The sequence below is a fragment of the Bos mutus genome, chromosome 23 (assembly GCF_027580195.1).
Source record: "Bos mutus isolate GX-2022 chromosome 23, NWIPB_WYAK_1.1, whole genome shotgun sequence".
NCBI classification, from domain to species: Eukaryota; Metazoa; Chordata; class Mammalia; order Artiodactyla; family Bovidae; genus Bos; species Bos mutus.
In genome coordinates this window covers 11522820-11545039 of record NC_091639.1, presented here as the reverse complement: position 1 = coordinate 11545039, position 22220 = coordinate 11522820, and the positions used below count along the sequence as shown (strand labels likewise).

At 48.7% G+C, this 22220-nt stretch overlaps 1 protein-coding gene across 10 annotated transcripts in view; it reads right to left on the bottom strand.

Moving 5' to 3' along the window:
* The window catches only part of GMPR (guanosine monophosphate reductase), a 60636-nt gene extending 40351 nt beyond the window's left edge, over positions 1-20285 (bottom strand). The window contains exons 1-4 of one of the 10 annotated variants that reach the window (XR_011462152.1): positions 20035-20238; positions 11092-11211; positions 7224-7307; positions 1837-2010 (exon numbers count right to left, since the gene is read on the bottom strand). Coding sequence is in view for 6 of the 10 variants with exons in the window: in XM_070360781.1 (XP_070216882.1) it covers positions 1837-2010; positions 7224-7307; positions 11092-11211; positions 20035-20121 (465 nt within the window). In the remaining 4 variants the exon portion in view is untranslated. Of the gene's footprint in view, positions 1-1836; positions 2011-7223; positions 7308-11091; positions 11212-20009 lie in introns of all 10 variants that reach the window. The other 9 variants (XR_011462151.1, XR_011462154.1, XR_011462153.1 and 6 more) reach the window with 9 other exon arrangements.
* Between the last annotated feature and the right edge of the window lie 1935 nt (positions 20286-22220).

The following is a 22220-nucleotide window of genomic DNA, read 5'->3' as shown; positions in this document are numbered from 1 at the left end:
CTGCATTGCAGGTGAATTCTCTACCTTCTGAGAAACATGCTGGTAAGTCTGGTAAGTCGCTTCAGTCGTGTCCGACTCTTCGCGACCCCATGGACTGCAGCCCACCAGGCTCCTCCGTCCATGGGATTTTCCAGGCAAGAGTACTGGAGTGGGGTGCCATCACCTTCTCCAGGAACTCAATAAATGGTGTTTCTTTATCAAAACCCAACAATGCTGGCAGCACTCTTATGGAGGTGAAATGAATCTTGCTGTTTCCCCCCCAACTTCAAACATGGTACAGCTGGTTGACCTCAGGACAATACTTGATGCTTTCTTCTCACTTGATTGGAAAGCATAAAAATACTTATCTCAAAAATTTGGGGGGGAGGGGCTGCCCTGGTGGCTCAGTGGTAAAGAATCCACCTGGCAGTACAGGAGACAAGGGTTCAATCCCTGGTCCAGGAAGATCCCACATGCTATGGAGCGACTAAGCCCGAGCAGCACAACTACTGAGCCTGTGCTCCAGAGCCCGGGAGCTGCGACCACTGAGCGACGTTCCCTAGAGCCCGTGCTCCACAAGAAAAGAAGCCACTGCAAGGAGAAGCTCGTGCAACGCAACGAGAGAGTAGCTCCCGCTGGCCACAACCCTATAGAAAAGTTTGAGCAGCAACAAAGACCCAGCACACCCAGAAATAAATAAAAATATATTTTTAAAATGTTCTGGAAATCCTTCACAGGTGATTTAACTTTGTCAACAGAAATACCAATTCCTGTCTCCCAACTTCCTTAAAATGATGAAATGTGAAGATAAATTAAAAATTTGTAAAAGGAAGACACAGAGAACAGACTTGTGCTTGTCAGGGTGGAAGGGGGACTGGGGAAAGGATGGTTTGGGAGTTTGGGATTAGCAGATGCAAACTATTATGTACAGAGTGGATAAACAACAAGCTCCCATGGTATAGTGCAGGGAACTATATTCAACATCTTGTGATATACCATAACAAGAAAGACTATGAAAAAACGTATATGTGCACATATGTATAACTAAAGCACTTTGCTGTACAGCAGAAATTAACACAACATTGTAAATCCACTAAACAATAAAATAAATTGTAAAAAAGAAAAGAACTGGGTTCGAAAAAACTTATAAAAAGAGAGGTAAATTATCTAGTGGTCAATCAGTAAGCACCATGTTAATTAAGACCAATAAAGACACATAATTACCATATAAATTTTCCAAAAGCCCAAATTTAACCCTAAAGCTTCTAGTTCTTTTTTCTATACATCTATGTTTCCCAACGATAACAGACACACATTCTCATCAGTAAAGGTGTAAAAAATTAGTAAAATACCCTCCTCAAAAGGTAGGGAAGTTCAAAAATAAAGATCCTAGATAAAGCAATACACCAACTGATTTGCAAATAATAGCTGACTATGGCGAAATGTTCATATTGTGGATTTCAACTCTCACAGCAGTTTTCTCCTAGCAAGGAGAGTAGGGCAGAGATGACAAATATGATAAAGAGAAAACCAACTGTGTTGTTTTTATTTTTTTTAAATAGACTCTGTTAAGCAGTGACATACACCTTGGTTTAAAGGTCTCATATGGTATGAGACACTTGATGATATTTAGCAGAGACAAGGAGCCGACACCCTATGGCGTTGATCTGGATTTTACTTTGTATAGCGGAGCCACTTCTCAGATCTTCGCAGCTGCTGCCTGTGCTTTTCCCACTGATTCTCAACTATTCTTCTAGAAAGAAGGCACCAAAAGCTCCCAAGAGAACACAGCTCTCCCAACACACCATGTAACTCTTTTCTGCTTCCCCATCTAGAGGGTCATCCCATTACACTTACCATGATGGTGTGTTCTGGAAATCTGGACCGGACCAGCTTCACGAACTCCACAAAATGCTCTGAGTACCCATTGGCCACATCCAGGCAAATAAACTTAACCTGCGGCACAGCTTCCAGGATGTTGCTCATCTTTTCCAGATCATCCTTCCCACTGCCCGAACTCACGGCTACATGCTGTACCGAATAAACCAAGAGGTGTAAGACAGGAATGGTAAGTGGCGTTCAGAGGCCAGACCCTGCCTCCATCCACCCTCCAGTTCTGGGGACAGTACCGTGCCCGTCTGAGGTTCACCCTGATCACACACACAGGGGACCGGCTCAAGAAACGTGCAGCAGCAGAGGCAAAGGAGATTCTCACGGTCAGTTATCTAAACTGACCATTGTCTTTTCCAACACTAAACGGCATATAAATGCTAAACTGAGCCCTGCACCTCGGCCACACAATCTCATCCATGGCTTTTGTTCAATTTCCTCAAGCTTTCCACGTGGCCATCAAACCAGTCAATCTTAAAGGAAATCAACCTTGAATACTCATTGGAAGGACTGATGCTGAAGCTTCACTACTTTGGCCACCTGATACGAAGAGCCAGTCTTAGAAAAGACCCTGATGCTCGGAAAGACTGAAGGCAGAAGAAGGGGATGGCAGAGGATGAGATAGTTGGATAGCATCATCAATTCAATGGGGAGATGGTGAGGGACAGGGATGGCTGGCATGCTGTAGTCCATGGGGTTGCAAAGAGTCGGACACGACTTGGCAACTGAACAACATCGCCACGTGGAAAGCAGAACCACGTGGAGTGGCTGGTGCAAATTCTCCTCTTGGAGCAGAGGAGAGGCAAGGAGAACCAGGTGACCAGTCTGCTCGGGTTCCTCACGCCCAAGCCGTGGCCTTACCCTGAGCATCCCACTGAGATGGGGGTGGGGGAAGAGAGAGGGAAGGATGTCTAAAACCTCCCTGATAAAACTCCTTCCTGTTTTCATTTTTACTCCCAATACCACATTATCACAACATGCAAACTGTGCTCTCCCAGTGCAGGAGGTCCAAGTTCAACCCCTGGTCAGGGGAACTAGATCCCACATGATGCAGCTAAGATCCAGTGCAGCCAAATAAGTATTTTTTAAAAAGAGAGAAGAAAAATGACATACAAGTCTTAATGTCTCCAATAAAAAAGACAAAATGTCCCAAAGCACAAGAATGAACGAGACTGAAAGGATCCTTCCTATCTGCGCTGGGACGTGTTTCCATCTGATGCCGCCACCTCCTCCTCCGTGATACCCTCTCCCCCAACATTCCTCAGCACCGGTGCCTCCAACCCACCCCTGTGCGGCTCTCAAAATCTGCTCTGTGGGTTTTAGTAGTTTATGCCTCATTAAAACTAGCCTGTGGGACTGTGCCCAGAGTTTGCGTCTCACGTTCTATGATGTATTTATTTTTTATAAATTTAAAATTTGTAAATTCAATATTTTAGCTCACACCTCTAAACTATAAACTGCCGGTGAGCAGCACATCTTACTATCCTTTGTTAGTCCCCCCAAACCACAAATCACAACTCAACCCCACAGGCTGAGTGTAAAGCGACTGATAATGTGACACACACCGATGCCCACCTTCCCTCCCATGACAGTCTGACCGGTCCCCAAGGCCACAGGTTCTGTCCCTCCCACTCAGCTCTGCTCTCTTTTTAATCTTTCATTTCTGTTACAGTTTGGCAGCTGGGACTGGAGACTGGTTAGTTTCTCTCAGTGCCACTGGGTTTGCCATGCGTTCCCTTTTTAATGAGCTTTGACTTCGGCAGCAGTGGGGTAGTAAGTGGAATGATCGCCCTTGGTAATGAAAGCCCCGGTTCTGATTCTCAGTGCGCTGCTGGAAACTCACGCTCCCCAAACTTCCTCCAGAGAAGACGGGGAGAAGGTGAAACAGAGATAATCCATTAGAATAAAGTACGCCAAAAAGAAAAGACTCGAGTGTGAGCCAGAACTATTTTGTCTCTGAAACCACCTCTCCGCCAATCAAAATCCACACACGGTCATGGCACAGCAAAGAAAAATAGCCAGAAACTAGTGTAACTTCAAAAGCGGTACAATATGAAGTCCTTTTCCAATCCAGATGATCTGACCACGGAGGAAACCATCTCCAGTGTAGAGATGTCTCTTCAGTATGGATGCAGGACCACCCAAGCGTGCCAGGATCAAGATGCAGGACCACCCAAAGGTGCCAGGATCAAAGACTGGCATGTTCTACTGGATTTATTATTTTCAAATCGCCTTTATTTTTTCTCAGTAACAGCTTTATTGAGATCTAGTCACACACACTTCATCTATTTAAAGTGCACAGTTTAGTGGGTTTTAGTATATTCAGAGTTGTGCAACCGTCACCACAATCAATTCTAGAACATTTCATCGACCTGCAAGAGAAATCTCCACACCCTTTAGCCCTCACTCTCAACTAATCCACTTCTGTCTCTACAGGTTTCCCTTGTCTCAACATTTCACGCATAGAATCATATACGGGGCTTTTTGTGTCTGGCTTTTTCACTTAGCAAAATGTTTTTGAAACAAGAGTGAAGCGGACCTTTAAAAGAATGACACAGACCAAGGACACAACACAAACAGTTTTTGTTGTTGCTCAGTCACTAACTCGACTTAGCACGCCGAGGCGACGGTGAGTAAAAGGACGTGTGCTTATCTTCTCCTGAGAGAGCATCAACATCACAACTAGCTGCTGAGCCGCCATGGGCAGGAGGACGTTGGAACCCTCAACAAAAGCTGATCAGAACCAAATACGCTCAAGATGGAGAACAAGCAGACTTCCACTAGAAACTGAGCCTGAGCACATGCTCACTGTAACACATCAGCAAGCTAAACGACACACCACAGGCACCGTGACAGTTCCAAGGCCGCCCGTCAAGGACCAAAGAGTTGGCAGTGGCCCAGTTCCTGGAAATCTCCACCCCCTCACTAAAATAGATGGAATAATCCTCCCACTCATTATCCTATGAAATTACCCAGGCCATAGAAGCTAGTGAAAGTGACAAGTTGAAAGTGTTAAGTCACTCAGCTCATTGTGTATAATTCTTTGCGACCCCATGGACTGTAGCCCACCAGGATCCTCTGCCCATGGAATTCTCCAGGGAAGAATACGGGAGTGGGTTGCCATGCCCCTCTCCAGGGGATCTTCCCAACCCAGAGATCAAACTTGGGTCTCCCACATTGCAGGCAGATTCTTTACTGACTGAGACAGCAGGAAAGCACCCCATAAAAGCTGCTGCTGCTACTGCTGCTAAGTCGCTTCAGTCGTGTCCAACTCTGTGCGACCCTACAGACGGCAGCCCACCAGGCTCCCCCGTCTCTGGGATTCTCAAGGCAAGAATACTGGAGTGGGTTGCCATTTCCTTCTCCAATGCATGAAAATGAAAAGTGAAAGTGAAGTCGCTCAGTTGCGTCCGACTCTTCGAGACCCCATGGACTGCAGCCTACCAGCCTCCTCCGTCCATGGGATTTTCCAGGCAAGAGTACTGGAGTGGGCTGCCATTGCCTTCTCCACCATAAAAGCTAACCACACATTTCAAACTTCCCAGGTGACACTAGTGGTAAAAGAAACTGCCTGCCAGTGCAGGAGATGTAAGAGGTGTGGGTTCAATGTCTACATCGGGAAGATCCCCTTGAGAAAGGCATGACAACCCACTCCCGAGTCCTTCCCTGGAGAATCCTATGGACACAGGAGCCTATCAGGCTACAGTCCAGAGACTCGCAAAGAGTCAGACAAAACGGAGGCAACTGAGCACTAGCACCACATTTCAAGGCCACTCTTGCCTTCTGAGATGGCCCACACTCTGTGGTATGTGTTCCTTCCAGATAAATCCGCTTCTTACCTATCTCTTTGGGCTTCCCAGGTGGCATGAGTGGTAAAGGACCTGCCTGCCAATGCAGGAGACATAAAAGATGTGGGTTTGATCCCTGGATCAGGAAGATCCCTGGAGGAGGGCATGGCAACTCACTTCAGTATTCTTGCCTGGAGAATCCCTATGGACAGAAGAGCCTGGTGGGCTACAGTCCATGGGGTCAAAGAGTTGGACACGACTGAAGCCACTTAGCATGCAGCGCACCCATCACTTTGTCTCTCATGAATTCTTTCTGCGATGAAACATCAAGAACTCGAGCTTCATTAGGTCCTGAAACCCCAGGGTGTGAGATCAGTTGAAAGCCCGTGGGTTTGGTTGGGTTTGAGTCCCAGCTATGTGGGTCCAAGTCTCAGTCTGAGGTGAACAGTTTCATTTCCAAGGTTCCTTCATGTTGTAGCATGAATCAATACTGTATTGCCCTTAGCTGAATATTCCGCCCTATGGGTATACTAGGTTTTGTTTGTTTGGTCATCAGCTGATGGGCACTTGGGTTGTCTCCACCATTTGGCTACTGTGAATACTGCTACTGTGAACATCTGTGTGGGCTTCTCTGGTGGTTCAGATGGTAAAGAATCGGCCTGCAATGCGGGAGACATGAGAGACCTCGGTTCGAGCCTTGGGTTGGGATGATCCCCTGGAGGAGGGCACGGCAATCCACTCAACTATTCTTGCCTGGAGAATCCCCAGGGACAGAGGACCCTGGTGGTCTGCAGTCCATGGGGTTGTAAAGAGTCAGACATGACTGAGCGACTAAGCATGCCTCAATATCTGTGTATAAGGTTTTGTGTGAACATGTATTTTTACACCTGTTGGGTCTATTCTAGGAATAGAATTGTTAGGTGACATGGTAACTCCTATGCTGAACCTTCTGAGAAATGGCCGGACTGTTTTCCAAAGCAGTGGCACCATAATACAATCCCACCAGCCATGTCGAGGGTTCCCATTGCTGCACACCTACACCAATACTTTGTGCTATCTGCCTTTCTCACTGAAGTCATCCTGGAGAGCATACTGTTTATTCTGCTCCATCATATTCAGCTCCAATTATAACTTATTATAATTAGATGGGTTTTTTTCTAGATAAAAGGCATGTTTGGAACAGACTCAATCCCTGGCAGGATTGACCTTGCTGGGACCTCCACAAGCTCTCATGACAAAACACTTCACTTTCCAAGGGAAAAAAATAGGCTCCTTATAGGTAAATCATATTTTTTAAAAGGAGTACAGAACAGGTTTCCTTGGCAAATTCCTAGCACCAATCAAGGGCTGGGGACTCACTATCGCCTTCCCCAGTTTCTCTTTGGGACTGTGTCTGTTGTTATTGCTCAGTTGCTAAGTTGACTACAGAGCACCGGGCTTCCCTGTCTTTCACTATCTCCTGGGAGTCTGTGTCTCTATCTGCTGCCAACTCAAATCCTTTTGACTACCCTGATGATTTCCTTTCCAGGGCAACAAAGGCCATTTATAACCAGCGTAGAGTCTTACCTGCAGGCATTCTGGGTGATTAGCTGCAAAGAGCTTCCAGTCATCCAGGGTATAATGCTTGTGAATCGCTGTAAACATGGAGTGCTAGGAAACAAAATGGAAAGGCACCGTTAGGACGAGAAGTCAAGGGAGCCCTGCCCCGCCTTCCTCCATATGGCGAGGTTAAACCAGCAACACAAAACCATCCAGTGTTCCAGCCATTCACGCTTCGCTTGCTTTGAATGTGCTCCGAGGAGCCCCAAACAGAGGAAGGTGTAACCAGGGAAATCACAGGACCGTGTTCCATTCTAATCTCATCAGCCAACACAGCATTCAAGATGTAGGAGGCAATGCCAAGAAGCAGGGGTGGGAGAGGATAGGGGAGGGTTCTGAGAGCCCTGGTCCAGCCCACACGTGACAGGCCAAGAGCAGCACAGAGGGCTGGTCTCCTGCTGGTCAGCAGCACAGCCCGAAGGCAAAGTGATGCTTCTTCTTCTTGTTCAGTGGCTATGTCACGTCTGACTCTTTGCAACCCCATGGACTGCATCATGCCAGGCATTCCTGTCCACTCTCTCCCAAAGTTCACTCAAACTCACGTCCATTGAGTTGGTGATGCCATCCAACCATCTCATCCTCCTCTGTTGCCCACTTCTGCCCTCAATCTTTTCCAGCATCGGGGTCTTTTCCAATGAGTCAGCTCTTCACATCAGGTAGCCAAAGTATTGGAGCTTAGTGATGCTTGCTGCTGCTGCTGCTAAGTCGATTCAGTCATGTCCAACTCTGTGTGACCCTATAGACGGCAGCCCACTAGGCTCCTCTGTCCCTGGGATTCTCCAGGCAAGAACACTGGAGTGGGTTGCCATTTCCTTCTCCAATGCATGAAAGTGAAAAGTGAAAGTGAAGTCGCTCAGTCGTGCCCGACTCTTTGCGACCCCATGGACTGCAGCCTACCAGGCTCCTCCATCCATGTGATTTTCCAGGCAAGAGTACTGGAGTGATGCTTAGTCAACCCAAAAGAACCTCAGCTTCTATGCGAAAGCTTCTCTTTGTGTTCACGATCTAAACATTTCCTGATACAAGCTAAACCCATCCATCAGGCAGCTGGTATTCTTGAGGGAAGGAAGTACATAAATCCTAATTCTAAAACTATGACCATCAACCCAGTAAGGGTTTACTGAACATCTATTTTGCGCAAGAACTTCACATACGTTATTTCATGTACTTCTCAGAACAACTTTGTACAACAGCAGTAACTTCGTGGGCAAAGACAGGACTTAAGAAACTGACATTTAAGAAACTTAACAACTGCTTGGCCAAAAGTGGGGCAAAGGACAGAATCAAACTCAAATCTGAATCCAGAACCCAGGCTCCTCCTCCTCCTGTATAGGGGCCTCACTCCTAACTTCTCTCAGTCTATCTCCCCATTAAAAAATTCTCTGACTTTACTGATGCACGGAACTAACTCAGCATTCTAGAAATGGAAAATTCATAGGACCCACACATAATTAGCTATTTCAGTGAACACTGTTTCATTTATGGAAAGTCTTTCCTGTGCAAATGGGAAGAGCCTAGCAAGTTCTCTGTTTCTCATGAAACAGTAATCTGATATGTGAATTAATCAGGGCTATTAATCACTCCCTGATTCCATGCACTTTTACACAAATACAGAATTCATGAAGAGCAATGGCTGATCACAGCAGAGTGAGGGAAAGATAGGGAGAAAAAAAAAACCACAAATTCCTTTTCCAATTAATTTGTTAGCCTCCGGCCCAAAGCTCAATGGGGGCTGAGGGCGGACAGATGATGCAACTGATCCTGGACTCAGACCTCAGGCAGACCACCCCCTACACTATTTGGTGAGTTTATAATTTGTTTGAAAATCTTCCTTCTAATCACTGGCTAATAATGAATCCCAGCACCTCCTGAGGTTAGTCATGCTGCCCACAGCAAGAAGCTCTTTCAACTAATTGGATTTATCTTTTCACTTGGCAGGCATTGTCTACGGAAATAGATGCACAGACTCTGAGCATCAGAAGCGCACATTTCACATCGATGATGAGTTAAGATGCACTGAACCTTGAATCCAATGCAGAGGCAGATGCATGAGATGAAGGTTCTGCCCACAGTAACTTTGCCTTTATTTTCCCAAGCCCAGGATACTAGTCCCTTTACAGGCAGAAAGACAGCAGCCGGCTCCAGGGACCTTGAGCTTATATCAGTACTATTATCTGCCAGTGTAAGTTGGGAGGCAGGTCCCTGATGCTAGAGCCAGTCTGGGTTTGCATCTCGGCTCTACGAGATTTCGGCTTTGCTGAAATGCCTTGGGCCAAGTGACCTCTCCTCTCTGTCTCTGGTGGAGTTGCGACCACCTCCTCCACATTCCATCCAGTTCTTGGCACCTAAGGTTTCTATATTGTGATATAATAAATGCTACAGAGCAAAGTGATTCTGTCTTTTTAAAGGTGCCGTCACTCTTCTACTAAATACAACACTTATCTAACATTATAATATGGCATGACATCCGACTTCGTTTTGTATCTCTAATTTCCAAAACTATCACAGGCATTTTCAAGGAAGAAATGGATGCCAGTCTGAAACTGAGCGAGGTCTTGTGAGGCTTCTGGGCACAGCTTTTCAGTGTCCCCCATTGCTTTGATTATAGCAAACAGCCTTCCTCAGCCTCCATGACCTTCCCTGAGCTCCAATGGGCAGATTCAGTTACTGATCAGGCAAGAGAGGGGAGACCAGGGAGCAACAAACAGGGAAGAGCAGCCTGGGAGCAAGGTCTTGTTTCCCCATCAAAGGATACACATGACTATATCTTTGAGCTATTTTTCGGATACTGAAACACCTACCAGGTGGGAGAAGTTAATGATTAAGGATGGTATGCTGCCCACACTCCTGGTGGCTCAAACAGTAAAGAATCCTCCTGCCAGTGCAGGAGACACGGGTTCGATCCCTGGGTCAGGAAGACCCCTAGAGAAGGGAATGGCAACCCACTCCAGTATTCTTGCCTTGAGAATTTCATGGACAGAGGAGCCTGGTGGCCTACCGTCCAGGGGCCGCAAGAGTCAGACACGACTGAGTGACTAACACTACTTCTCACGCTGCCCACAAGCCTGTAGACCGCAGACAATTGGACCTGAAGGTTGAAAACATTGACTCCTATGTACCTCGCCACCAACCCATCAGAAGAATGTCTGAGAGCTGATCACACCCTCTTTGAACAATTACTACAAAACCTGTCACTATCTTCCCCAAGTGCAGACACACAGTTTTGAAGACATTAGTCCACTGTGCCCCCTTTGCCTGGCAAAGCAACAAGTGTGTTAGTTGCTCAGTCAGTGACACCGTGAACTATAGCCCCCAGGCTCCTCTGTCCATGGAATTCTCCAGGCAAAAATACTGGAGTGGGTTGCCATTTCCTTCTCCAGGGGATCTTCCTGACCCAGGGATCGAACCCAAGTCTCCTGCACTGCAGGTAGATTCAATGGCAAAGCAATAAAGCTATCCTTTTCCACTTCACCCAAAACTCCCCATCATGGGATACATACGACAATATCTTTGAGCTATTTTGCAGATACTTGAAACACCCTCCAGGTGGGAGAAGTTAATGATTAAGAACGGTCTCCAAGATTTGATTGGCACCAATGTAAAAAGAAGCTGAGCTTTGGGCATCAGATCTAGACCATCTCAATGAATACAAAGTCCAGACTCCACCTACCTTCTGATGGAAGAGAGAAAAAGAAGGGCCTCCAGCAACAATCAGACTCAGAACCAATTAGTTTGGCCAAAGTGAATGACCTGAAATGTCTCGCTTTTCTCCTCTCCCCTATGTATGACAACCTGTCCAGTGTGAGCGCCAGAGGGAAAAAGCCCACCGTCCTACCTGTGACATCACCACTGCCATCTCAAACGTCCCCACGGTGTCCATGTTGGCCACAATGATGGGAATCCCCGAGTAGGTCTGCTTCGAGTTCCGAAATGTGAAGGTTCGCTCAAGGTCCACCTATTGCAAGAGGAAAAAGAAGTCTTTGGTTCTTTATGTGATTGGGGCAGAATTTCTAGAGTTTGGAGCGAATGAAAAGACACAAAGGAAGTGTATGTCCCTGGGTCCTGTTAGGGGTTGGGCCAGGGGCTCCAAACACAAGCGAGTCCCTAAGGAAATGGAATCATGGGTTGTTATCCAGGTGCAAAAACTGAACCCAGCTCCTTACAATCCTCAAGAAACCAGGACAAGGCACTGCATGTTCTGCCATCAAGCCCAGCCTCCAAACTGGAAGCTCTCTCCTTCAATAGCCTCTCCCATCTCCCCGCCACCTTCTGTCCCCAGCCTGCTTCATGCCAGCCCCAAACATCCACACACAAGTCACTGTTCTCCACTTCTGGAGGGACGGTTCCCCTTCTGGGAAAATCCACTCCAGTCTCCCCTGCCATTCAAGACCCTCCCTTTAATTCCCACCTTCAGAGAGAACTAGGCCTTCACCCTGCAGTCAGCTGCAACCCCCATTAATCCCTTTGCCCTTCAACCTTCTCCACTGTTTCATGACTACCAGCATCTTTCAAAGATAGCCATGTCTGTGCACATAACCACTGGTTTCTGATTTGCAAATACAGCTCCAATTCTACCCTAATTCCAGCTTCAGGGTATTTATGACTAACTCAAGTGATCAGGAATCCAGAATGAGAGCTAAGCCAGGAAGGCGGGCTCAGCAAAAGCAGTGAGTAGGGCCAGGTGTTCGCAAGAGCTGCTGCTGCTAAGTCACTTCAGTTGTGTCCGACTCTGTTCGACCCCATAGACGGCAGCCCACCAGGCTCTGCCGTCCCTGGGATTCTCCAGGCAAGAACACTGGAGTGGGTTGCCATTTCCTTCTCCAATGCATGAAAGTGAAAAATGAAAGGGAAGTCACTCAGTCGTGTCCGACTCTTCGTGACCCCATGGACTGCAGCCTACCAGGCTCCTCCGTCCACGGGATTTTCCAGGCAAGAGTACTGGAGTGGGGTGCCATTGCCTTCTCCACGCCAAGAGCTAGCAGAATTGAAATCACGGCCTCAACCTGGGCCAGATCTCTGGCTGCCATACAAAAGCAGCCATGTATGTGCCCAGATGCAGTGCTCATCCTACGCCTGCTCTTACCTAAGTGCTCTGCTCTTATCTAAGGACCGCCGCCCCACCCCACACACACACACCACCACCCCCCACACACACACACCACCATAGGCTCCACTTCCCAGGCTGGTTTCTGGCTGGGTTTGGCCAATGGGGTCACTGGTGGGGCAAGGGAGGAGACAGGCCTGGGTCCAAGAAGAGTAGTTCTGCAGACCCCCTCGGCCCTGGCCTGCCAGGTCATGGTTCTAGCTCACAGAGTGATCCCAGGCCTTGGGACCCTCCCCTTTGGAAGTGGTTTCTCTGCAGCCAATCTCTGGGGTCCCTCGTATCCCCTCTGGCATCTCTGCTGAGCCATGCTGCCTCGCATTAAATTTCCTGTTTTAAATATTCAGTCCTGTCTGTTTCTTTAGTCAGACCCTGCGGGACACGGCCCGCACAGAAGCAAGGGGACGCTTTCCCAAGGAGAACTGGCAGCACAAACCCAGGTGTGAATCCTAAGCTGCCGCAAGAATCTGGACCTACATTAATCCCAGCTGACTAAAGACCACGGCAATAATCATTTCCTACCAGTGTTTATCTAGAGCCTTTTATTTTTCGTTGGAAGTAACTTTCTCTTCTTTTAAATTTATTTTTTAATAAAAATTGCTTTACCCTGTTGTGTTGGCTTCTGCCATACACCGTGAATTGGTCATAATTATATTCTCCCACCCCTCGTCCATCCCATCCTTCTAGGTCATCACAGAGCCAGGCTTAGCTCCATGTAATATAGCAATTTCCCACTAGCTATCTGTTTTACACATGACAGTGTACACATGGCTTCCTTGATGGCTCAGTTGGTAAAGAATCCGCCTGCAGTGCAGGAGACTCTGGTTTGATTCCTGGGTTGGGAAAATCCGCTGGAGAAGGGATAGGCTACCCACTCCAGTATTCTTGGGCTTCTCTTGTGGCTCAGCTGGTAGAGAATCTACCTGCAATGCAGGAGACCTGGGTTCAATCCCTGGGTTGGGAAGATCCCCTGGAGAAGGAAATGGCAACCTGCTCCAGTATTCTTGCCTGGAGAATCCCATGGGCAGAGGAGCCCAGTGGGCTACAATCTATGGGGTCGCAAGAGTTGGACATGACCTAGTGACTAAACCACCACTACCACCACCAGTGCATACACGTCAATGCTACTTTCTCAGTTTGCCCCACCCTCTCCTTCAGCCGCTATGTCCACAAGTCCCTTCTCTACATCTGTGTCTCCATTCCTGTCCTGCAAATAGGTTCCTCAGTACCTGAGTCAGTGGTAGTGAGGTGGATAAACCTAGAGCCTGTTACAGAGTTAAGTGAGTCAGAAAGAGAAAAACAAATACCGCATAGTAACATGCATACACAGAATCTGGAAAAAACGGTACCGATGAACCTATATGTAGGAAGTAACTCTCGCTTTGCCATCAGCATGTCAAGACACCAGGAGACACCTATTTGTAGGAAGTAACCCTCGCTTTGCCATCAGCATGTCAAGACACCAGGGGACACCTAGGTCTTTTGGCCTTTTCACATCTCCTGTTCCTCCACACACAGAAGGCTTCCTGAGCCAATGAGGTCATCAACATGACGACATCGGCCTTAAACAGCATCAGCGAGGGGAAAAGAGATGCTTGACTGCGGGGGCACTGGTGGGAGGCGGCACATCCCTTTCCCCCACTTCCTTTATTACCATGCTTGGTTCTACTTCAGTAAAGCAAGTTCGATCTGCATCCTGAAAGATAACTGATGGGAACTATTAATGGCACCCTTCTGGGCTGCTAATGGCCCTCTAACATTTTGGCTTCGCAGGCTCACGACAATCAGGATTTCTTGGTCTCGAATTACTAATACTCCTTCCAAGAAGCATGGGAATAGCGGCTACACTCTGCACCTGGCTGAGCTCACAATGGTATTTTTTTCTCCTTGGCACTCCAAAAACCTATAGGCAGTAGGCAAAAAGCTGTTCTCCGTGGAAGAGGTCAGCCTTGACAATGAACCCTTCCCCTCATGTCTAGTCTCTTCCACGTGGCAGAGTCTATGCAATCCTTAATTCTGGGAATGAGAAATAAAATATCTGCTCCGACCTTATGTACACGGACAGAAAGACACACACACACACACACACCCTAAAACAGACCAGTTGTTTGCTGAGAGAAATATTTTAAATATCCTAGCCACTAGAAACTAAACTTGGCATTTAATCTGCCACAGCTGGTCAAGGCACCAAATATAGCACCTCCAAACCCCCTCTCTGCCAAGCCTGATTTGAAAGGGCACATAAAGTAATAAGCCACCCCTCCTCCACCTCAAAAATACATGTTTCTACTGCCCTTGCTTCCCTGGTGTCTCAGACGGTAAAGAATCTGCCTGCAAGGCAGGAGACCCAGGTTCAATCCCTGGGTCAGGAAGATCCCCTGGAGAAGGGAATGGCAACCCACTCCAGTATTCTGGAGAAGCCCACAGACAGTGGGCTATAGCCCATGCAGTCGCAAAGAGTCAGACATGACTGGGCAAACACACTTTCACTTTTATCACAGTCAGCCCTACAGCCCATTGTTTGAGGGCCCAAAAGTACAACCAGAAGCCCATCTACCACATTTCTAAATATCTCAATGCCAGGAGCAATGTGTAAGAAGCTGCTGCACAAATTTTGCTCTGTCCTCCTTCCTGGACAACAGTTTCATTCAGGGCCTAGAAAGTACTAGAACATGGCATCATGGGAGCCAGTCCTGGCCATCTCCTCTCGCACACATCCTTTTGTGCACGCAGGGACACTTCAGTCTACATGCTAACCTCCATGTCCACACGCCTATCCCTCAAACAGCAGTGACCTGGCCACTCTCTGAGATAGAGAGGCGAGCATCTGAGCAGCATGGCTGGCCCTTAGAAAGCACACCCCGGGAAGACTCCCCACCCCCACCCTCCTGCCCTCTTGCCCTGTGCAGGCCCTGGAATCAGTTCAAAGTCATCTGGGCAGGAAATCCAGGGTTCTGAGTATCTAGAGCACGGCCCAGAGGGAAAGGCCCAGCCTTCAGCTCTGTCCAGTGAGGAGGGGACAAAAATGGGGTCTGGGGCAGGGGCCTCTTTGGCCTAAATCTATGGATGGTGCCAATTAAAGCAATTCTCTGACTGCGTTACTTGGTACCTATAAGGTTACTTGCTTACCTTGGACTATAAGCGCAGGGCAATGCCTTTCCCCTCTGTGGTCCGAGTGGCTCAAAAGGGTGCAAATAATTCATGTCTGGCTAAGGGTAAGGATGGGATTGTGTTTTGGCTCCCAGTCTCTCAGGGCACTGTGTGGTGGGCCCCAGCCCGGCCCTCTGAACGTGCCTGGCCCCCTGGATGTTTCACCATCACGTGTCAGGATTCAGGGAAGCACGTGTAGTCGCATACCACCACCAAACCACAGTGCTCCACTGTGGAAAGGCTCCAGTGGCCAGCCCCGGCGCCTGTGTGCGCATCAGAATCACGCACGATGATTCCCAAAATACACATGCTCAATCCGCCCCAACCTCCTAAATCAGAACCTTTGTGATGGAGACACTGTGTGTACCTAGGAATGTCTTCCTAGGTGATTCTGATGCATTCATGAAAAGCAAGCCTAGTCAAATCCTCCAATGTTACACAGCCACATTTACAGAGGCTGTTACAGCTGGACTCTCTCTTCCAAAAGGCACTGAAATACCAACCAGTTCAGTACCTGTGAACATGACCTTTTTGGAGATAAGCTCTTTGTGGGTAATCAAGGTAAGATGAGATCATTAAGGTAGGTCCCACTCCAGTATGACTGGTGTTCTTATAAAAAGGGGGAATTTGGACAGAGACACAGCAAGGGAGAATGTTGATTGACGGGGAAGGCAGAGACTGAACAATGCTTGCAGCCAAGGAATAACCAGGCTGTGCGGCAACAACATGAAGGCAGGGGAGAGGCAAGGAAGATTCTCCATCACAGCTCTCAGCAGGAACCCACCCTGCTGACATCTTGACCTGGGGCTTCCAGAACTGAGAGACAATAAACCCCTGTTGTATGAGTCAGCCAGTCTGTGGTTCTTTGTTACAGCAGCCCCAGAAAAAACAGAGCCCAGGTAATAACACAATTGGCTCAGAGCCTGGAAGAACCCAGGTCTCCTTTCTTCCAGCCAATATCCTCTCTACTCTGCCATGGTCTTGTTCCTCTCAGGCCAGCCTGCTGTCCACGGAAGATGGACCAGAACTCACCAGAGCTGGTTCATTTCTCACTGGACCTCTGGTGAGAAAAAGACTATGGAGCATTTAGGAGACTGATCACTCATTGGGTTATGTCTTGTCTGTCCCAGCCCAAGTGACCGGTTTTCCACTGCAAACTCCTCACTGCCCGACTTCCAACATTATGGTTGTGCTGTTAGGTTTGTGGTTTTCTTTAAACATCTTACTAGCTTAAGGACAAGGATGGGACACTGGAGCAAGGAATGGGTCCCAAAGAAGAAAATTCTCAGGCAGTCAGGGAGGAGGTCACCCCCTCAGTGTGGCAGAGGTCCTGCTCAACCAACATGTCACTTCCTCTAAAAACACTACCTAAATGCAGCCCCATGGCCCTCTATTCCTGTGGCCCAAGGACTTATGAAGACAGGAGCATGGACAACAGAGGGACAGCTGACGATGACTGTTGATGTGGTACAACCACAGGAAGGCCACCTAGGCTGTCTCCACCTGTACCTTAGCCTCCGGGAGCTGATCTCAAGTTCATTTCATGTGACACTTGTGGCAATGCCCTGGAAGGAGCACTAAACTTGAGTGGGAGGGCACCCTGCCTTTCTCCCCATTTCCTGCTCACTTGTCTGGTGGATCCAGCAGCTGGTCCAGCTCTGAGCAAAACTGCTGCAGAGATGAATCTTGTCAACAGTCACCAGGCTCCCTTCCCAGCCAGACTGCTATCATGGGGGCTGTTTGCTCTCCTGGCTCCACTCACATCTGCTCTCGTGAGCCCGGCCATTTACCATTTAGTTTCAAATTTACATTCAGGTATCCCTGTGCCTGCGGGCATGCACTTCAGGATTATACCTGGTCGTACAATGCAAAGTTTTCATCTGCCTATGGGAAACTTCAGGCATCCACAGCCGACTGAGCACAACTTGAGAGGAGGTTAGAGGTCCTCCTAGATCCCTCAATATCAATGAAGCAGGCAGTCAGGTGATGGGGGTGGCCAACAGGTAGCTAAACCATGATGGTATCCAAATGGGCTTCCCTGGTGGCTCAGATGGTAAAGAGTCTGCCTGCAATGCAGAAAACCCGGGTTTGATCCCTGGGTTAGGAAGATCCCTTGGAGAAAAAATGGTAACCCACCCCAGTATTCTTGCCTGGAGAATCCCATGGACAGAGGAGCCTGGCAGGCTACAGTCCATGGGATTGCAAAGAGTAAGGCACAACTGAGCAAATTTACTTCCTGCTACTGCTAAGTCACTTCAGTCGTGTCCAACTCTGTATGACCCCATAGACGGCAACCCACCAGGCTTCACCGTCCCTGGGATTCTCCAGGCAAGAACACTGGAGTGGGTTGCCATTTTCTTCTCCAATGCGTGAAAGTGAAAAGTGAAAGTGAAGTCACTCAGTTGTGTCCTTCTCTGACTGCAGCCTACCAGGCTCCTCCGTCCATGGAGTTTTCCAGGCAAGAGTACTGGAGTGGGGTGCCATTCACTTCCTAGATCCCACAATATCAATGAAACAGGCAGTCAGGTGATGGGGGTGGCCAGCAGGCAGCTAAGCCATGATAGGAACCAAATGGAAAGGCAACACCAGTTAATTCAGGTTTCCAGGAAGGGAGCTGGTAAACTCCCACAAACATGGAAATATGAAAACACTTCTCAAGGGCACCGAGATCTCACTGCTGTGTGTGCATGTAGATTGCAATGTATCATGGGAAGCTGGGACATTCACAGCTTCAGTCAGCCCAAATTACGAAACCAAATGACTCAAGACAACATCATACTATTCCCTGGAAAAGAGTAATTCATTCTAGTGCAGAAGAAGAAGGGGGTGACAGAGGATGAGATGGTTGGATGGCATCACCGACTCAAGGGACATGAGTTTGAGCAAACTCTGGGAGATAGTGAAGGACAGAGAAGCTTGGTGTATTGCAGTCCGTGGGGTTGCAAAGAGTCAGACACGACTAAGCGACTGAACAACAACAACAAACATAAAATCTGAATGTTTTACCTTTACAAGAGGTTTCCTGCTTCAGAAAATACACATAATACATCCTTGCTTTAAATATATGATTTTTCTCAAAATAACTTTTTCTTTACTAAGTGAATTGTGACCCAATATTTAGATTATTGCGGCCACCAAATTATTAGTCTGCCCCAAATCCCCACATCTCGTCTCAGTGTGGACTCAGGTACCAGCTACTGCTGGGACTTCAGGAGTCTGGGCCTGCCATCCAAGCTGTTCATTGTTCTTCTAAGTGAAGGGGCAGGAAGAGAGCTGACCAATCCAGAGTGAAAAGTGTTACTCATTCCCCGCCTCTTCCAGTCTGGGCTCCAGCTGCCAACCCTCCAGCTTGAGAAGGTGAGTTGATTAGTTCTGATTATTGGCTAAAGCAGGAGGCTTCTAGTTAATTCAAACAAGCCCTCAGCTGGCAGCACCAGGCACTGCAGTTAGGAGTCCCAGCCGGCGCAGGCAGGCAGGCAGCCCAGATCCTCGCAAGGGGATTTATTTATGGTCCTGGAAGGGGGGTGGGGGGAGAAACCTATGCTGGCTCAGCCTCCCCCTGTTTACTTGTGCAACCCCTGCCTCCGGACACAGCAGTTTCCTCACCTTCCTCTCCAGCTCGAAGCCCCAAGCAAAGCCATCATCACCCATATACAAATCTCCAGGGGATTCTGCCTATCTGTGCAACTAGTTTATCCTTCAAGACTTGACCTTCCTCCTGCCCCCACCCTCTAGCTCTTTCCAGTCTGGTCTCCACATGTTCCTCGGGCTTTGCTCTCATTATTAAGGCACAATGGGCAAAACTGCCCCCACCCCTGCCCCTGAGCGGTCCCATTAGCCCCCACACCCGCACCCCAGTGTTTCCAGCTTCTGGAAGACTGGGTTGGACTCCAGCTGTCCAGTAAGGGGGTGCCGCCAGGCACAGGTCCCCAGCCTCTCTCCCAGAAGTCACTGGAACGCAGAAGGTAAACCCTGAACTTTTGCCCCGGAGTTTCCCTGAGTTTCAGACCTCCTAAAATAAATTCCATGGCTGGACCTGATACTAAAGCAGTCAGAGTTCTCCGCAGAGAGACGCTGCCAAAAAAATCCCCGTCCCTGTACACCTGGGCTCCGCTGCGTCCTTTTCACCATATATACACCCCTCAACCGGCCCCTGCCCTCGCCGTCACTCTTTCTGAATCAGCTGACCACTTGGTCTTCGCTCCTCTGGGGTTTAGTTCCGTGGTGCCTTTCCCCTCGCCGCCCCAACCGGACGCATTGAGGATTTTAGGCCGGAGTCGGACCCCTTCAGGACAACTCGGACCTCTTACAGACACCTCCTGTCCTGGCAGGGGACCAGCTGGCTTTCCCTCTCTCCGGTGGTGAGAAGAGCAGAAGGGGTCGGCGTCCCACCCACCCCCAGACACACAAAAAAGCAGGTGAGGTGGGCGCACAGTACAGCGCCTCTCACCCACCTCCCCCGCGCCACCCCGGAAAAAAAAAACAAACAAACAATCCCGCACCAATGCGGCTTTCGAAGGGCCCCACCTCGGCTCTACTCTTGAGGCTGCTTCGTTTGGGTCGGAGCAGGACATCCTTGAAGTCTAGCTTGAGGTCCGCATCTATGCGGGGCATGGTGCGGGCAGCGCGCTCGGGCCAGCGCGGCTGGAGCCCGCAGCTCCTTCCTGCAGTACAGGCGGCGCGGGACGCTAGCAGCGGGGTTTGCGGGGAGCCGGGAAGGTTAGGACGGGCGGGGCGGGGCTCCGGCGGGTAGGGCGGGGCCTCCGGTGGGAGGGGCGGGGCTCCGGCGGGAGGGGGCGGTGCCGCGGGAGCGTGAGGATGGGAGACTGTGCCGCGGCGGGTGCTCTGCCCGCGCGCACGCGGCCCCCTTAAGGCCTCGGGCCGCCCCCAGCCGCTCTCGGCCTTGCCCCGCGCTCCGGAGGCCCCGCCCCCAACGGCGGCGGCCGAGGTAAAGAGCGGATCCGGGGACTGACGCGGTGCGGACAGACCAGATGGACGCTAGGAAGTCCGCTCGTGTGACACTTCTAGCCGCTGCCCGCCCCTGTTTACGGGCGTGCTCACTGCGGTGACCAAAGTATGTGTGTGGGGGGAGGAGGAGTGCACACCGTCTCGTCTGTCACCGAGGTCCCCTGTAGGGAGGAGACTTGGCCTGTGACCCCCTCACCCACGGAAAAGTCCACTCCTTGAAAGGCTTCCCTTCTTTCCTTTCAAGCCCCGTGTGCCCGTCAGGTGCTGAGTCACACCTCTCACATGCCAAAACCGAAGAAACCCTTGGGAAGGTGGAGAGAATTGGGAAAAGAGAGTGGGCAGGTGACTCTAGCCGTGGTGGACTTGTTGAGGCAATCTTTGTGTTCCCTTTGGATTTCACGAGTTTGTATTAATCTAAAAGCGTGACGTCTGTAGTCGGCGGAGATCCTGAGATTCTAGGGACCTTAGTCCTCCTGAGAATGAGTGATGTCAGTTTATTTTTAGTCCACTTGTTGACCACGCTGAGCCGTCATTATGCATTAGGAATGTGCTTAAGTGCCCGCCCTGCACCTGCTCATTCGCTTGCACAACAGCCCAAGGAAGAAGGAGCCGGTTTGCAGATACGGAACTTGAGGACATATAAAGGAAATGACTTGCCCAAGGTTATAGTAAAGTTAAATAGAAATCTCTCAGTCCTTAAAACTTATTACAACCTTAGCTAAAGCTGCTTTTGTCTTGGAACCTCTCTCTGCCTGGGTTCAAAACCTGACCCCACCACATGCTAGCTGGATGACCATGGGGAAGCCACTTAATTTATCTAAACCTGTTTTCTCATAAGTTAGATGAAAAACATTTAACGCTATCCTCTCCCACGTTTGGGAGAGAATTAAATTGTTTGTTCTTGTGGGTTTCCCATAATTAATACATGGGAACTGTTTATTTAGGGTCACATGTAGCATTATGTGCTTTTTGCTTTGCATCCTCAAACTAGATTGCTAACTGCGCAAAAGCAACTTTCATTTTCTTTCACTTGTCTGCAGGCTTGACCTGTTCTCAGGGAACTCATATTTGGTACAACTGACCATAAAGAAACATCACAATGTTCATTTAACACAAATGTCTGCAAATGATAAAGTTCTCAGCCCATCACATTTGCAGCATAGGAAGTTCCTGAACTTTCATGAAAGGAAATGAAAGTTATCAGGGAGAGAGTGAAAATCACCACAATTAGCTGGACAGGCTAAATATTTATGACCCTTATGGAATCATTTGTTGGGAGCCAGCCAGATGGGCTGCTTATTTTCAAAGTCTTAAGTTAATTCTGATCTTAATTCTGATCTTAAGTTCCTAACTAAAAACAAGGTAAAATGTAATTATTTATGGTATGGTTATTTGAAAATGATACTCCCAGCAGGGAAGAGAAACTAAGCTTATGAAGGATCTGCCTGGGGTTACAGTAACAGGGGTGAATGTGTGCTTTATAGTTGTTATTACCTACCACATCTTACTCAGACGGTAAAGCGTCTGCCTACAATGCAGGAGACCTGGGTTTGATCCCTGGGTTTGATCCCTGGGTCGGGATGATCCCAGGGAGAAGGAAATGGCAACCCACTCCAATATTCTTGCCTGGAAAATCCTATGGACGGAGGAGCCTGGTAGGCTACAGTCCATGGGGTCGCAAAGAGTAGGGCACAAATGAGCAACTTTACTTTGACATCTTAAAGGAAAAGCCTCCTTTGGATGAC